Below are 18294 nucleotides of genomic sequence, written 5' to 3'. Positions count from 1 at the left end.
ATCCTGGTTTGTTGGCAACAGGCAAATTTGTCATTTTGCTAATTTGGATAGTGCGACAGACTGTGTTGGATTTTGATGTATCAATGAACTAGAACAGGGGTAGGGAACCTGCGGCTCTCCAGATGTTCAGGAACTACAATTCCCATCAGCCTCTGTCAGCATGGCCAATTGGCCATGCTGACAGAGACTGATGGGAATTGTAGTTCCTGAACATCTGGAGAGCCGCAGGTTCCCTACCCCTGATGTAGCTTAATGTGTACAACCTGAAGTAAAGGAACAGAAATTATAGTTACCCTAAAGCCTCTTTAGAATAGAACTCCATTAAAGTAAGAAGACTCTGGAGGTTCTTCTCAAGGCTGAAGACGTGGGCTACAGCAGACCGTCCTACAGGGTTAAAGGTGATCAAGTAAAGGTTATGAAGGGTTCCTAGGAGGTCTGAATGATCTGTTTCGTCAGTGGCCGTGCAGCGTTGGAAGTGGCAGAACAGTTCTGAGATACACTGAAGAGTCTGTGTGGAGTGAAGCAGCCATAGGGGAAACGCCTCGTCACTTGCCCCGTCTGTCTGAAGACCTTCCTCTTGATCGGGGTCAGAAAACTGGCAAAAGGCTCGAACCAGCAGGTTGGTGGCTTCATATTCAGAGAGGAAGAAAAGGAGACCTTTCTGGGACTGCACCAAGAACCTCAGGATATCCCTGATGGACTGAAGCACTCCAGGGTGCACGTTTGTTATTGGACTGGACAGCAACAATGTCACGGATTCCAAGAAATGGTGATTATGGAGGTACCTAGTGAAACATTAAACAGAAACTTGCATGACTTTATTGGAAGATACAGTATACTGACCATTTCCTGTAACATGAGATGGCAAGCTTACATGCAACATGTATTCATATCACAAATATTCATTGTGATTTTGAACACAGGACCACAGAATAATATTTCTGCTCCTATCTGGTCAGGGAAGCCTATAGTGAGAAAAAGAAACCTCAAAACTGACAGCTAATTCTAGGTTTGCTTAGCAATTGTATGTTTTCCCTATTCATTTTATTTAAAAGATGGAAAGACTCATCTGAAGCTTTTATTTAAAAATGGCCTAATTTTCCTTCACGCAATCAATCGTAACGCTGTCTACTGGAGTTAGTTAAATGTTGTGAGGTACACCATCAATTTTAGGAATTACCCAAGACATAAATGGCTTACTCCATAGTTCTACTAAATATGAGAGGCAGTCTTATGTCGTGGTCACCGCAGAATTTTGGAGACTGAGGTTCGAAACTCCACTTTGCCATGAAGCTCACTATGTGACCTTGGGACAGCAATCTCTCTCGGCCTAATCTACTTCATAGGTATGTTGCAAAGTCTAAATGGAAGAAGGTGTGAAGTAGTCCACCTTGCTTGAAAGAGGGACAGGATAAAGTGTGGCAGACGAACTCAGAAGTGACAGCCACAATCTTATAAAACATGCAGTTGAGGAGAGGACAGGGATTTTTAGAGGCTCATAAAATTCGGACAGCAGGAGGGCAACTTCATCCTCCCCGCCTTCCTGAATACCTGTACTTTATTAAAGAAACAAATTTGCCATATATGTGTCCTGCCCTTCCTCCCACCTTAGAATGGTTTTCATGCAATTATACCATTTGATCATAGTAACCATTCCATGAGTCATGTTCAGCTGAGAGATCTTGACTACCGCCGTTCAGCAAGCTTCAACTTTAAATGGGGATCTGAATCCAAACCTTCTCAACACAAGACAAAACACTCTGATTTACAAGCCTACTAATGGATTAGCAGATGGCTAAATATTGAGTTACAAGACGAGTGTGACAGAAGACACAACAGTGGAAATTTTTGGAAAGGAGATTGCCTGCAGTATCACCAGAATTAATATACAGCGCTGCCCCTGTTAAACAAAGCATTTCATATATTGAAATCATAAATTCTGAAAAGGGAAACAAACAAAGCGGTAGACCTTTGGCATGCATAAAGACAACTCGGTGCACTTGCCTGAACAGGACTGGGAAAGGGTCGTCCCTTTCTGGCGGACCTGTAATTCGTGCTGTAGTTGGGAAAGATTTCAAAGGCGGCTGGGTCATGGTATGGGGGGCATTCTCCATTAAATGCAAGATCTCATCCAAAAGGCTAATGAGTTTCTCCACTTCTCCTTCACTCAGGGTAGAGGACTCCAAAAGGTTGTCCATATCCATTGGGGCCTCCACATCATTTTCATACTCCTGGTTGCTTCTCTCGATCCCAGCGTCTGAATCCTGCTCAGACTCAGCATGATTAGGAAGGGGGGAATTTTCCACCAGCTGGTCAGCCATTTTTTTAACCTCGGACAAGATCTCATAGAAGTGGCACTTCTGCAGAATGGCAGACCCTGCGGTGACAACCCTCACGGTCTGATCCAGCAGGATAAGCTCCAGCAACCTCTGGTAGCTGCTTTTTTCATGCGCCTCCAACCCGCACTTCAAAAAGGCCTCCATCCCTTCGGTCATGCTGATAATGCTGTCCAAAGCTTTGAAAGCATTGAGTTTGAGGGAGGAAGAAACGTGATCTGCAAAGAGCAGCTCAAATAAAGAATTAATGACTCCTGCTTGCAGCAGTCCCGTGATTCCTTGACTCCCACATTCCGCTAGTGAAGAGACCAGTTTTGTCCCAGCTTTAAGCTGACGGACATTCAATGCAATCGGCTGCCTCAGGGCTACCTGCAGGTTTAAAGACTGCACTGTCCAGTCAGCCAACTGGCTCATGTAATCCTGATTCGGGTCCTTTAACTGCAAGTAGCTCAGCCCTTTGACTATTAAACTTGGAATCTCTTCCAAAGCAGTCACCCATTTTGCCCCTCTTTCCTCCTGATACAGTTCCAGGAGCTCAGTCAACTTAACAGAGGTCTCAGCGGTCCCAGTATTTTCCTTGTCTAGATCCTGATCTCTCAGTTTGGCAACTTCTGCCTCAAAAGTGGTTTTGTAGGGGCAGCTAAAGTACAGAAGGGGCCCCAGCTCCCTGTCAAAAGGATCATAGGTCACAGGTGGCACCCTGGCCAGGTCCTCAGCTGTGTATTCGATGTCAAAGCTTGGATACTTGAATGTCTCACGCTCTAAGTCAGCAATTCCATCTTCATCGCTTGAAATCTGCTCATAACCATCATCCCCTGCAACAAAGTTTTAAGATCACTTTGTAAAATATTTTTAACTCAAGCACGTAACCAAGGTCAGCTAAGTGTTACTGTTGAAAAAAAAAGAAGCAGCCCAATCATTCCTCTCTTTTTGATTAGATATACTGGTGCCCCCCTGGTGAATAACTCCACCTTAAACCTACTGAAGAATTACTTACCAATAATCAGCAAAGCACCCACTGAAAATATAGAGAAAAAGCAACCAATAAGAAAAGGATGCAAAAACATCACCTAATTACTCTTTTGAAATCTGCACATTACAAAATCTGACTCTTTAGTTTTAGCAATTTTCCTCCAGTCAAAACAACGCCTGCTTTAAATTCTGTAAGGCTGCAATTCTAGGCCTACTTACCTGGAAGTAAGCCACGCTAAACACAATGACACATATTTCCCAATTAACATGACTGGATTTCCAATTTTCAAGCACAAAACAAAGTCAGGCAGGCAGGCAATTCTGTCTCTACAACTTCAGCAACCCAGTCAAACGATACGGACCAAAAGACACTGCTACAAATAGGCATTCATATGTTTCAAGGAAGACTGTGCAAAACTATCTTTGCCCTACTAATCTACAAGTCCATTACTCCTCACAAGGAACGCAGCAGGTACGTAATGTCCAGATCAGGCATTCGTAGGACTGACTTAGCCCAAGCCATATGCAAACTCCATCCCTGCCTGGTGCTTATCTGGACAGAGGGCTATTTGCAGAGCTAAATGGTAGAACTACTTGAACAGAACCATGGAAAAATGGAAGCAGAATCCCACTGGGGAAGAGCATTTGTGTCATTCATTACTAAGATGGCTGATTATCACTGGCTGAGTATCACTCACAACAACTGGGGAAAGAGCCATTCCCTTGCAACAACGTCGTCTACCCTAAGAAAATTAGATTTCTACACATCAGAAGCCCTATTTTGGCAAAAGGTGTTCCATAGCAAGAGATTGAAAACTTGTGCCTTCATGGCACAAGATTACTTATTGGCGGAAAAGATGCAAAGTCTATAGGTGCTTCTCTTGATGAACACTGTTTTAAGCATCTGAACATTTAAATGTTGGGAACCACCACCACCACCACCACCCCAAAAAAGTGTTGGTTAGAAAATTAACAGAATACCCCCCTCAAGGCACAGTTCCCACCTGAAAAGCTTTTTCTCCTTTTTTATTTAAGAGCTTGAACACCAACCATTAATTTCACTCTCAAGTTCAGCTCGCTCACACATGCTCAGCACTACTTCATTAATGGTCCCAAGTGAGAGCATTTTCCTTTAGCTGACTGGTGTAGGGGGGACCATTAAATTTCTGCCTGAGTCATTCAACTCATGACATCTGAATACCACCTGCTGTAGAACAACAGGGACAGGTGGTTGTGGTGGGTTTTCCGGGATGTGGGGCTGTGGTCTGGTGGATCTTGTTCCTAATGTTTCGCCTGCATCTGTGGCTGGCATCTTCAGAGGTGTATCACAGAGGGAAGGCTGTTACACACTGTGTCCAGTGACTCCGAGCCCCACTTCTATGCTTTCTAGGGGCATCCAGTTAAACACTGTGGGAACAAGATGCTGAACCAGATGAACCACTTCTATGACCCAGTAAAGTTGCTCATATGTGCTTATATCCTTTACAGTGGTTGAAAGTTGCCACGCACGGTGCAAGAGTCAACTGCTGAGTCTACCATGAAGTGAAAACACATCTGAATCAGCCCTCATTAATTTCTGTTTTTATGTTCTGCCTACCTTCACCTTCTTCTTCGTCGTCGCCTTCTTCCTCCTCATCCTCTTCCTCCTCTTCTTCTTCATCCTCTGGAATACTCTCTACCGTTTGACCATCGTCATCCTCTTCATCCTCCTCCTCTTCCTCAACGTCCACCCCCTCTTCATCATCCTCCGCTTCTTCAGTTTGGTCTTCTTCCACTTCTCCTTCATCAGAATACGGGCCATCTGGATGAACAGACGTCCGATCGGGAGAAATGGGTTCGAAGTAATCCTCCCTGTGATCAACATCATCATCTTTTTCTCTGACCACTGAAAAGGGAATAATAAAAGCAAGGCAGGATATTTATAATGTGCGGCAGAAATTGTGCCATTAAAAAAGAAACAAGAGTGAAAGCAACCTACAATAAAGGCTAATGAGGAAAAAGAGCTATTTGAATCAAACTTCTTTTAAAAGAATTATTTTAACTTTATAGTCTTTCTATACAAACCACTTACTCTTTAAAGACAAGGATTTGTGGAAGGATTTTAAATACACAATTCAGCACATACTCCGTTACAATTGCCATTTCTCAGTGATGATTCCCTGAAAAGCAAACCCGCCTGGAAACACTAGGATGCAACTCAGCTATTCCATACAGAGAACTGGACTGAAGACTGCTTTAATTCCTCTGGAGAGCCCAGAGCAACTGCAAAACTCACCCACAAGTGAAATAGGGGAGGCTGTGGATTAACAACTTGCCCAAGGTCACCTCTGAGCTTTACAGTTCAGCACAGGTTGGGCTGCCCTTACACCCAAGAACTTGCATGTGAACACCTCAACACTAAAGATGAGCATGTACCAAAGCAGTGCTTGAAAATGCACACATCATAAAGGTAAATGTCATATAAAGCCAAATGGGTTTCAGCTCTCCATTGAATGCAGACTGTGGTACCACCTGACTTATTACTGTGTGTAATGCATGAGATTGCCCACACCACAACTCAGTACTGTCGGCAGAGTACCGTGGGCTGTCGCAGGATACCAGAGTTCAAGACATTTGTCCTTATTTTCAAACTGAACTCATCATTACACATCAAACCACAGACCCTTTCATTAGAAGCAGAAATCTGATATTACCAGTGAAATGTTACAATCCTGACTAGTAAAATGAAGCATTCCTCATTCTGCTTATGAGTAGACGTGAGCAGACAATGACCGGAAGGAAGAGAAGGTACCTGACACAGGCATTGGCTCATCTTCATCATCGTCTGGAGGAGGAGGTCCAGGTGGGGTCCTGGGTCCTCGAGGCTGCGGTCGCGGAGGACTGCCGTTGAATTGGTCCTCTTTCTCACCATCAGCTGTAAAGTCATTTTTAAAAATTAAAAAACAACAACAATTCTTCATAACGCAACAACGGAAAAAGAAAACCACAGATCTTCCATGTCAGGAAACTGTCACAGCAGGTTCAAATCCAACAAGACAGACAAAAGAAAGATAATTTTATCAAGAAGTGCACATAATAATCACCAGTTTCGGAAGGGCGGCCAGTACATTTGGAATAACCAAACAAACATAAAACCATATGTCCACAGTGATATTAGGAGAGCATACTGCTGCAATTAACCATGTTAGACACCACAGATCCAGTTCTGCTGGTGGAGGTGATTTACTCAGAAGCCTCATGCTGGCAGAGTTTCCTTCCATGGGAGGGAAAAGCCTCCTGTTAAGACTTCTGGGATGCAACCCATAATGAGGCCAGAGAGACCATGTGTTTACAGCTAATGGTTACGCTGCTCTGTAAAATGAAACAAGCGGAAATATTTAAAGTGTCACAATCCAGAAAAGAAATAAAGGACCCAACAACTTTTTAAATTCCCCTTACTTCATATTAATGGCCTGGGGCCTGCATACATATTGAACAGCATTCTAATAAGCCTGTGCACCAATAAAGGCACCTTACTTCCGACAGTCCTGCTATCTAGGAGTTTTATTCAAATACAGCTCCATGAACACTCTTTTTCAGTGATTGCCCCAACGCTTTAGAACAGTCTGCCAGGCACAGTATGGAACCCCACTACACTTTCTTCCTTTTGCAAAAGGTGAAAAGCAGAATTATTTTGACACACCTTTAACTAAAGCAATTAATAAACGTCACTGGCAGCTGGTAGCAATGATCAATTTCAACTTGATGAATTTCAATTCATGTGTTTTTAACTATGTTTTACGTTATGTATCATTACATTTCATAAACCACGTTGAGCACTGTAGAAAGGCAAAATATAAATATTTTAAATAAATACATTTCTCCTGAGCCTTATGCATGCAAGAGAAATGAGATGACAAAATGCACCATGCCTCTTCAGACTACAGGCAGGAGATAATGATCACATTTTGCTTGGAAGAACTACCTCAGCACAAGCATTTACACTGAGTTACTGAATCTAAGCTGTGGCGATCACTATGTGGCTGGCTTCACCACCTGCGGCAGCCATTTTGTGACAGCCATTTTGTTGCTGCAACCAACATGCTGTGGCAGAATTACAAATGTGCTCATGGGCTCAAAAAGGTTGGAGTCCACTGACTTCTAGTCTTGGTGGCACCATCCACTCTGCCACCTCACTGTTACCTCACTGTAGGAGAAATCTGAAGGAGGTTAACTCAAAAGAAAGTCCCTTTTATTTCAAGAACCTTACCCCCAAGTTTTGTTAAAGTGAAACTGCCTTTTATATGAGTATACATCTTCTGATAGATTTTGCACCAAACCACAAAATGGCTACTCAATATCACATTTCGAGGCTCCGACGGGAAGTACCTGAATGGATACTGTTCAAGGTATGCGCAGAGGTAACGTCATGGGCTACAACCAAACGCTTCAGAAATAATAGTAGTGAAAGGCAACATTTAGAGCTGCTAGCTAGAGGATACAACTCACACCGAAAGACTCTTCAACAACCTGAAGATTAAAAAAACCCATTAGTTTCAAGAACACTCACCGAGTTTGGGGGTCCTTTTCAAAGCTGTTTGCTGCTGAGGAGGTGGAGGTGGCGGAGGGGGTGGCGGAGGAGAGTCCCTGTCATGGCTTACTACTCTGTCAACAGAGCCATAGATTGCCAGGGTCAAGCAGTTGTACCAGCCCCTTAGAACTAAGCCATCTGTGTTAACCTAGTTTTTAAAAGAAAAGGTAAGAATTCAAAAATAACCCTGAAAACACCCACTTGCACCTACCTGACTAACTCAACGACAATCATCCCCTCTAATAGTGAACAGGCTGGCCTCTGAGTGAATAAGCAAAATTGCACAACATGGTCAACTACAGACAAAGCATATTTCTCTTATCAACTCAAGGGACTCGCTGTGTAGGCAGAAAATATGGCTTAGGAAATGAACCAAAATGAAAAGAGGAAAAGAAAAAAAATTAAATGGCCAGAGATTAACTGACTATGAGTGTAGAGATGTGAAACCCACTGTCCACCACTGCCAACTTTTCCCATTTTCCTCCCATCCTGTGTTTCAATTTACCTAACAGAAAAAAATATATATTTTGGGACACTTGAAAAAAATATTCTGAAATACGTTCTCTTTTGGAAGGTGTGCCCTGCTTTTGAGACAGAGTTTTCCTCAATCAAGAGAAATGCATAGTGTTTATATAAGACAGTCTATGGAATTAGATTAGATGGTGGTTAACTCCTACAGCAGTCTTTGGAGACTTAGCTCCAGCATTTAAAGTTTCTAGTCCTCACAGTGGCAAATAGATGACTGAAAACATGATGTCCTTTCTGAAAACAGTAGTCGCCTCAAGATGAAAGAAGTAAAGGAGTTTGAAGGCACACTGTCGTCTAACGAAAGGAAGACTTCCTCAGTTACTAATTCTACGCTAAGTGGCGTCCCAACAGCCGGTCAGATACTTTGCATTAGCTGTCTTGCAAAGTCCAAGTCTCCGGCATTTCCTATTGAACTGAGAATATTCTGTTTTTTAATTGCCTTAAAACAAAGGGTCAGCATCAAAATGTACAATTACCTTTGGATTGGGCCTAAATATAATGGAAGAGTTCTCATCGTATTCCAGACTGTTAAACAAAAGAACGACATGTGTTAGATATTAAACGAACCATAAGACTGAGTGTGTAAAGAAATCAGATTTGCGCCAGCATCCTGTATCACTTGGGGACTTGCTTATAAACAGTGTTCTGAACTCCAGGATGACAGTCTTGACTTCAGTGAAAGACTAAAGGCATTCCAACCAGGACTATATTTGTACCTGCTTTAACCTTAAGCAAAACACATGGAAACTGCTACAATACACCACTGAGGGGTGATTCTATTCCTGGAATGTGAGCCACTATCAGGTGACTTATCTGACCTCATCCCCTCAATCTTTTCTGCAAAGTATCTTTTCTACAACTACCAGCGAATCATATAAAGGTCCTAGCATAGGTGTCAAACTCGTGGCCCTCCAGATGTTATGGACTACAGTTCCCATCATCCCCTGCCAGCATCATGCTGGCAGTGGATGATGGGAACTGTAGTCCATAACATCTGGAGGGCCACGAGTTTGACACCTGTGTCCTAGAGGAAAACACTAGTTGAGCCACCCAAGCAGAATTAACTGCTCTTAGCACTTCCTGTGACTGTGGTAGGGCTGGGTTCAGACTTGGAATTTAATCTATAAGCCACTCCATAAGTGGGCATACGCAACAGGGACATAAGACTCATCACCAACTCATCTCAGGGGCATATGGAAGACTGAATGTACTAATTCACTAATGGAAAACTGAATGTAAACGTCTTGGGAAGCGACCTTAGCCCACTACTGACCCAAAGCACTGTAGCAGCAATCCCAGTTCTACGAGATCAACTGCCATCCCAGTTCTGCAAAATATCACTCTCACAAGCGTTAAAGCTGTTCATTCTTGTCTGATGCACAAATATTGGGCAAACTATTTTAGAAATTTCAGACCAATACAGGCATAACACTGAGGAACTTTTAACAGATTTAGAAGCCAGTCAGAGTATCACACATTCCCCCCTCCCCCCCCGAGATAATTTTGTCACTGGCCTTTGCCAGAGCGAAGTGTTACATTGGCAACAGTTAACAGGGTTAACTCCAAACAATGTTTTAAAGCAGAACTGAATGCTGGTTAGCAAATCTTTACTAAGTCAGGTCAGCATTTAGTTCATATCATGGCCAATGCAGTATTTACCAGGCTGCTGGAAGAAATTTGATCAATAGAGAGGGAGGAGGGGGAGGAGAGGGCCCCCACTCTCCATCTTGTAGTCACAGTTCAGAGAATCCCAATATTACCATTTGCAAAAATTCTTGATAATTCCTTACAACATGTAATATAATTTCATACAAGCTCATACAATTCTATAAAATAAATGCATTCTTCTTGGATTCTCAGATATTTCCAACATAATTTTCTCTATACCCTGAGAAAAATGAAAACATAGAAAATCCAATCCTTGTGCTGCCCTGCTATAGTTTTTTCAATATGACACCAGAAACACCCTTTAGCATGTGCTCAGTGGTTACAGAACAGTAAGATTAAGTAGACATTAGCTTTGCAGTAGTGAAGAAGCAGCTATGAATTATCACCCTGCCAAGCGCAGCAAACCAGAAATCACGTTTGTTCTCTACAGTTCCAGAACTAAGTAAAATCCAATGTTTATTAAATAATTTTATACGCACTTACCTTCCCAGCCTGTCAAATACAGGGGCACTTGGCTTGCTGACATTGTTGAAAAACAGGTCTAGCTGAAATGTATGAGGGGATGTCTCACTGGGAACAGAGCAAAAGCGAAAGAAAATATTATTCTGCTGGAGCTTGATAAACAAGATAGCTAAGCCCTGAAATACTGATTATCACATATGCAATAACCTACTAGAAGATAAAAACACCTTTTATATCATAAAATATATATCCACCTTTTCATTTGCAAGGCATTTACTCCTGGCTTCTATTATTATTAGAATGACCCAGATTTATCAGTCTTTTATATAACATTAATAAAAATAATAATACATGCATACATAACGAAACCAAAAAATCAGATATACCATAAACTATTGCTCAGCAAATACAGATATTGCATTTACAAAACTCTCTCTCTTAGCTCCTATATTTAAATCTAATACTTTTTTGATGTTTTGGCAACGTACATACATAAAACCTTTATTAAGCATAATACCAATATAACAACCAGCATTATCCAGGGTTTTGGCAACATGCTACACCTTTGAGATTGATTCCCTAGCTGAGGGAATATTACTAGTATTAGTAAAGTTCAATAATATTAGTTTAATATGACAATCTTTGCTGCTTTCAGAAGTTGGAAAATTAAGATGTTCAGATCTAACTACTTTATACTACAAACCTAGAACAGCAAAAACTGGCACCCGTAGGGAATGGGCAGTGGTGCTTTTTGTTGATTAATCAAAAGTGCTGGATACTCAAGCTTGTTACTGTGCCCTGGCTCCCCTACCCAGAAGAAGCCACAGTGATTAATCCCCATTGGGAACTTCCCCCTGAGCCACAGAGCCAACCTACATAATAGGCTGAGAATCAGGCAAGCTGCCTCAGAACCTTCCAGAAGAGCCCTATGAAAGCTCAAGACAGGCTGAGGGAACGGGAGGAACCTGAATATGACATCACACTGTCAGAAACTCAGTAACAGCCAAAGGCAACAAAGCTATTCAACAGGAGAGGTGGAAATAGGAGGTACACGAGCCCAAAGCCACAGGATATAGTGAGTGACGGGGAAGGAACGTGTCCTATGACCCTGAGCAAGGCCAGTTGTCTGATTATTCTGGATAAGCAAAGCCCTCCGACACATGCAGAGATCTTGGGGTGGAAGGTGAAGGTCTCTCAAATTGCATGACATTTGGAAGAAGCAGAAACAACATCACATTACTTCCACCTCTTCAGATGTTCAGTGCAAACTGAGATGTTCAGTGCAAACCTGTGCAGCTTTCCCTTAAGTTTTAATATGCCAGAGGGCTTCGGGAGAGGTCAATGGCAAACTCAGCATTACAGCTGGAAATAGAGCCAAATGGATGCAAACAGCTAGAGCGATTAGAAGACAATAAATGCGGTCCTGCTCAGAAGGTGTTTCAGATGAACTGCATAAAGAATGAGCAGTTATTATCAAAGAGAAAAGTCAGCACATTTACCTAGATACAAATGGGATTTTCTTGTGATTCACACAGGCAGATATGAATTTAAGCTGACCTCCGTAATGGACTTGTGGTAGAAAGGAAACCATGTCAGTGTGTTGAACGGATCCCCAGCTGTCTCCAGTGCCCCACCACCTCCAGAGGGTTTTCTGGAGGAGCAGGAAGGTGGCAAAAGTTTTTTTTAAAAAACCCACCACCAATGGAAAGCCCTCCACAGGGCTTAATGGATTTACATCATCCAAAAGGGTGGAGTAAGTCCAGGACACGGGACGCAGCATAACCAGCTGCAAACCTGGGGTAGAAGCTGACTAGTGTTGTCTCCACCCCCAGGAACATCCTGGCCCACCCCCATGCAAGTGCCCAATCAGGACATCAGCACAGCTCCACAGTGGTCTAGACTTCCAGCTCTCACTGCCATGGACCTGAGGGGTGGCCAGCCATCGGTGCCTTTGCCCCCTCCACTGGCAAGGGTGCCCTTTGCTCTGACGAAGACAGCAAATGAATCGGCAAGACCCTCTGATGCTCCTTGAGGGCACCCGCCCCCATGTTGATTGGGCTCAAAGTCACTGTCTCTCAGAAAGGTTTTCGTCTATACAATGGAAATAACAACTTATCCCTCAACCTACATTGTTGAGAACGTGAAAAATCACCCTGCAAATCAAAGCTTCTTGTTTAATAAGCAGTAGTTAGCTGTCTCTTTAGCATTTTGCACTTACCCATATGCCCTATTGTCAGGTAAATTAGAGTGAGCTCTTACTCCTGGAGGAATGACACGTACTTCGTTGATGTAAACCACACATGGAAAACGAACCACATCTACTTTGGTACTTTGCTAAAAACAATCAAAATAAAATACATGAAGAGTAACAAAATGCCCTCGTTCTGCTGCATAAGCACTTTTGAAGAATACTGAGCTGCCCTGAGGAAAAAAAACTATATGGCACGTAGCCCAGAAATTACCTTAGAAGAATGACAGCCGTATCTGCCTATTATTCCTGAAAAGTGCCACCCACACCACACTGCTTGCCATTCGTAGGGCCAAGGGGGGGAAAAATGCAGACACAGGTTTCTTAAATAATGTGAGGGAGTGGAGAAACGTCTCCCTCTCCCTTAATACTAGAACTTACTGGCATGAGGTTGATGGGCAACAGATTCAGACCAGATAAAAGAAAGTACTTCCTTACTCAATGAATAATCAAATGGTGGAATTAACTTCTAAGCGGACACAGTGATTGGCCAAAACACAGATGGCTTTGAAAGGGGATTTGACGGATTCATGGTGGTGAGATCTATTAATGGGTACTAGCCACAGTAACTAAACCTCCACATTTACAAGCAGTAAGCCTCTAAATAACAGTGCCAAGAGACAACTTTAGGAAAAGTTTTGGCCCCTATGCTTTGTTCATAGGGTTGACTGCTGGGGGAAATGGGATGTTGCTCTAGACCAGGGATGTCAAACTCATTTGATATGAAAGTGGGATAAAACATAAGTGTGACTTAGTCAGCTGGGCCCGAGAGGTTTATGTATATGTGTGAGTGGCTGCCAAAACATTAAATTTTACTCAGCGGTACTATGGGGCTTCATCATTTCAACATGTTTATGGTCTATTCTAGTCTGAGAGATGCTTTTATAAATATAAAAATGGCCAAGGAAAAATTTGCATTGGTAACCTCCTGGTTAGACTACTGGATTGAGTGGATTTTGTTATAATCAAATGTTCTTGGGATCATACTATATAGGGAACATTACAGAATTTTTCACTATAATGAGAACAAATGGGAAAGCAGGTTGAGGCCAGATTCCACAAAATGCTTCCCAGTTGTAAAAGTTGTTGATCAACAAAGCAAGTTGAAATAGTCTCCCCTGTAATTTTCAGACACATTGACTAAACCTAAAACCTCCATTTTCAATTATGTTAGCAACAGCTTTAAAAGTTCTTCAGCTGACTGAATGTTTATGCAAACACTGGCAAATCATGGCACTAAGCACATACAACAGGAACATCCTGACTCAAGTTCAAGATTCTGAAGGTTTGACAATTCCTTATTGGAGGCAATATGGGACATGGTGCAACATAAGCAAGTAAGGCTTGCTGCCAAGAAAGTGGCATAATTTTCCAAAACCACTCTCCAATTGTGTGCTAAGACAGTTTGCACAGTACAGTTTCAAACAAAAAGACCACCCAACTTCCAGCTTGATTGATGATGCACAATATACTTCCACTGCATATGAAAAAATTAAGCACCAATTTATTTATTGTTGTTATAAAAATTAGTTTGCGTAGCTGTTATGTTCCCCAAATGCCCATGAAGCCTACCTCTGTGCACATATTATTTTTAAAGAACTCATAGTCTTAGATGGAATGTAAGCATTGTTCACTTTGAAAAACTCTTGTTTTAACAACCACAAAGAATCTTTTATCTAACCGTCTCCAGTCTGAAAATACTGTAATCCAGCTAACAACAACTCCACTAAAAGTGTGTAAATATATGTATTAACCAGTGAACCTCTTCACATGTTCTGTTGTGTACTGATGCGTATAATGGATAAAGGTAAAAAAATATACAATACAGTGTAAACAGCCACAGCATTCAGCCAGTCATACTTGCATGGTTCAGTGAACTGACAAATCCAAAGAAATATACATAACATGGGTCATTTGGAATCCATAGGTTCACTCCTCCAGGGAAACAAACCAATTTAAATGTAGTTATATAATTTAAGGGATTTACTATGCTTTTGTACCAAAATACAGGCAACAAATTCTATGGACTGGCACACACAATGTCTCACTTAGGATTTGAAAACAGCATTGCTCCATCCCTCTGACTAAGCCACATAAATGTCCAGGCAATGCATAGTTGTGCTGCTGTATAGCTAATAATAAAAAAAGCCTCACAGACTGATCGCACTTGGATTAGAATAGGGTCAACATTACTATACTTTGTTCCACATAAATATGATTGTATGATCAATTGAGGTGCAGAACTGAGAAAATGGTATGCTTCTGCATTAGAATATAGTCCCAAACAAATATGTCAAAACCATTATTTTGTGTATTATTGAACATGGATACAATAGAATTTACAGTTCATCAAATGACTTCCAAACAGATCGGGGAGCTGGGCTAGGCAGGCACTAGGACCCAGGTGGAGCATTCTAAAACAAAGAAGGTCCAGCATTCTTTGTTCTGTGGCAGACAAATATATAACCGCACTATCATCTTTCTGTGGAACAGAGTACAGTACTAATACACTAGATCAGGGGTAGGGAACCTTTAACATCCAAAGAGCCATTTGGACCCGTTTTCCACGGGAAAAGAAAACACTTGGAGCCGCAAATAATTTTTGACATTTAAAATAAAGATAACACTATATATATAAGGGGGTGGGGTTACCTTTTACTCCGCTCATTCTGAGAAGCGCATGGATGTGCCCGCCCTGCTGCCTGCAGGGCGGGCAAGGATGAAGCCGGCGGCTCGGCCTTGCCAGCTGCCGGGAAAGCGCCCGCCCCACTCCAACAGGGCGGGCGAGAGGGGAAGCCCACGGCACGGCCCAGCCAACCGTGGGCAGTTGGTGCGCCCGCCCTGCTGCCTGCAGGGTGGGCAAGGATGGGGCTGGCGGCTCGGCTCGTGAAGCCACAGTGCAAGGGCAGAAGAGCCGCATGTGGCTCTCGAGCCGCAGGTTCCCTACCCCTGCACTAGATGCATCCCAGTGCTCCATTAACCCACCAGAATATAATGAGCAGCCCCATCCAAAGAGCCAGGGACCCACATGTGGCACCAAACGCACCCCATCCCACCATTTCCAAGGGGTTTTTCCAGCAGCAAGGGAAGGCAAAAAACCCTCCCCACCACCAAAACCATGGCATAAGTCCAAAGCCCCAACACCAGAGGCACCAGCCAGGTGGAAGCCACCTATATATACCCTTTCCTGCAGAATGATAAAAGTCACTGTAGTGCTGTAGTAGAAGTGAGTGCTTCCGCAACAGAAAACAGTCCTGAAGGACTAGAACCAGGCGGGCGAGTGAGCGTTGAGTTGGGAGACAGCGGGGCACAGGGACGCTCATATAAGGAATTGTGCAGAGTAGGATACACAATTTGGAAGTCCCATACATACCTAAATCTTCCTTTCACAATTTTACAAAATCAAAAGCACCTGTGCAATCCAGCTCCCCTTCCACTTTTGGTATTCATGCATTTTATCTTCTTTAGCCACTGTCAACATTCCACGCTTCCAAAAGCATACTCAGTCCTCACTTGACTTATTTTACTATTTTTGTTGTTTTCCCCATTTTTCTAGAATCCCCACCCCCCTCTTCATACAGAAACCTCTCCCTTGTCCTTGGGGGGGGGGGGGCTTGGTTTTGCTGCTTTTTATCACTTGCATCAACCACATTTTCTATTAATCATAGGAATGATAGACTACCACAGGGCAGTAATGATTCCACACTGGTTAATGCTGAATCCCAAAAACATGGCTCGTCATAGTGGCCTAGGGTAAAGAATCTTTTATCAGACTACTGTACCCTTCAAAAAATGTGTGAAGCTCTAAGTAACGAGTATACTCCATGGACCCTTTTTATAAAAGAGCATTCCTCTTCTTAAAATCATCCTCCAGCCTCCGGCAGGGTGCGACACATATGCTGTTTTATGCCTTTGAATTTTTCTGCCATCCTGTTAAAACTGGTTTAATATTTATATATTTCAATATTTTTGTATTATTTTTTAAACTACTGTATTATGTTTCAATTATTCTGCAAGCCACCTCAAGCCCTTTGGGGGATTGGCGGGATAAAAATGGAATAAATAAATAAATAAAACTAATTCATTTATAACGATTGCAACTCGTTATATATATATATGCTATAGCGTAAGTTATGTATGCGGCACCAAAAACCCCTTACAAAAGACAGCGCGATGCCAAAAGGTGGTGGCTCATGACAGTCTCAGCTACTTTTGCAGGGATAAAGAGGGGGTGGCGTGTGGCTCCGCCCCCAGAGTCTGACTGCAGCACAGGTCTGACCCCTCAGTCGGGGAGCAAAAGGACCCCCACCCCGCTATCCCACCCCTCCTAAACACTGGACGGAAAGAATACATCAGCTGTCCCCGTCCTCGTTACCTCTGTGCTCTGGTGCTTGAAAGTGTCTAAAAAAAGAAGCTCCGTTGTTGTGTCCGCCGCCATGTTCCCTCGGCGGAAGCACCCGCCCTGAAAACGTAAGTGCTTCCGGAGTTACCAACGGGCTGCGCATGCACGTTTTGACCCTATGGAGATGCATTTCACGCTTTCCTGACTGTTGCAGGAGTGATTATAGCGTAAACGGAAAATGAACCTCAGTCACGCCTTCTCGGGAGCAAGCCCCATTGACCTGCGAGGTTTACTCCTGAGTAATCGTGCAGAAGACGGTGAGGGAAGAAAGTATGACTGGCCGAGGTTCACCGCAATGAGAGAATCACTTTGCACACAGCGTTTAGAGGATGTGGCCAGCGGGCTTGTTTACAGCCTTGTGCTTACGAATGAACGGAGTCGCCTGGTGGCACCTGAAAGACAAGTGAGGATGCCAACAGAGCTGGAGAAAAAAGTGCTTTCTGTAGAGGCTTAATTTGTGGAAACACCAGGTGAAGCTTTTGATGATGGAAATAAATATCACCTGTTAAAAAAATCCAATTAAGCCTCTATTAAAGAGACAGGACTCTTTGTTTAAAGTTGGACCCTGAGACTGTTTTGCACCCAGGTGATTCCGCATAGCATATTTTAGGGGAAACAAGTTCGTTTTTAACGATAGCAACTCGTTATAAATATGCTGTGCGGAATCCACTTAGCCTAGAAACGTGTTAACGCCATCTTAATTATGCTACAACATCCTGTCTTCGCTATTACTCTAGGCCTGTTATAAAAGAGCCTAGTGCCATTGGCACCTTTTTGTGGCATATAAAGTTTGGGAATCTGAAGTCCACTTCACGACGAAGGGTAAATTTGTCCGACCCACGAAAACGTTGCCACAGTAGCTTTGTTAGTCCTTCAGGTTCCACAACACGTTTGTTATTTGAGTTGCAACTGCCTGATACGCCTTCCTTGATGGAATATAAGGCCGACCTTGTCAGGAAGCCGGAATCAGCTCCAGTTCCTCGTCTAACAGGTTGAGTTTCTTGCCAGAGGCTTGGTAGCAGAAAGTTACAGCCAGATCTTATGCAGAGTCAAGCATGCCTCAACCTATTGGTGCAGCCGCACCTAATTCTGCATAGAGTCGGGCTGT

At 43.0% G+C, this 18294-nt stretch overlaps 1 protein-coding gene across 1 annotated transcript; it reads right to left on the bottom strand.

The window, feature by feature from the left end:
• Positions 1-289: 289 nt before the first annotated feature.
• VIRMA (vir like m6A methyltransferase associated) lies at positions 290-17245 on the bottom strand. Its single transcript, XM_048508608.1, has 10 exons — positions 17160-17245; positions 12755-12870; positions 10558-10644; positions 8883-8931; positions 7858-8026; positions 6100-6222; positions 4906-5193; positions 3334-3354; positions 2005-3151; positions 290-785 (listed from the first exon to the last, which is right to left on the bottom strand). The coding sequence occupies exons 1-10, from the start codon at positions 17220-17222 to the stop codon at positions 290-292; spliced, it is 2559 nt and encodes an 852-aa protein (XP_048364565.1). The 5' UTR covers positions 17223-17245.
• Positions 17246-18294: the final 1049 nt, after the last annotated feature.

Source organism: Sphaerodactylus townsendi, linkage group LG09 (genome assembly GCF_021028975.2).
Source record: "Sphaerodactylus townsendi isolate TG3544 linkage group LG09, MPM_Stown_v2.3, whole genome shotgun sequence".
NCBI classification, from domain to species: domain Eukaryota; kingdom Metazoa; phylum Chordata; class Lepidosauria; order Squamata; family Sphaerodactylidae; genus Sphaerodactylus; species Sphaerodactylus townsendi.
Note: the sequence above shows the minus strand (reverse complement) of the source record. Positions and strands in the feature narration are given on the sequence as shown.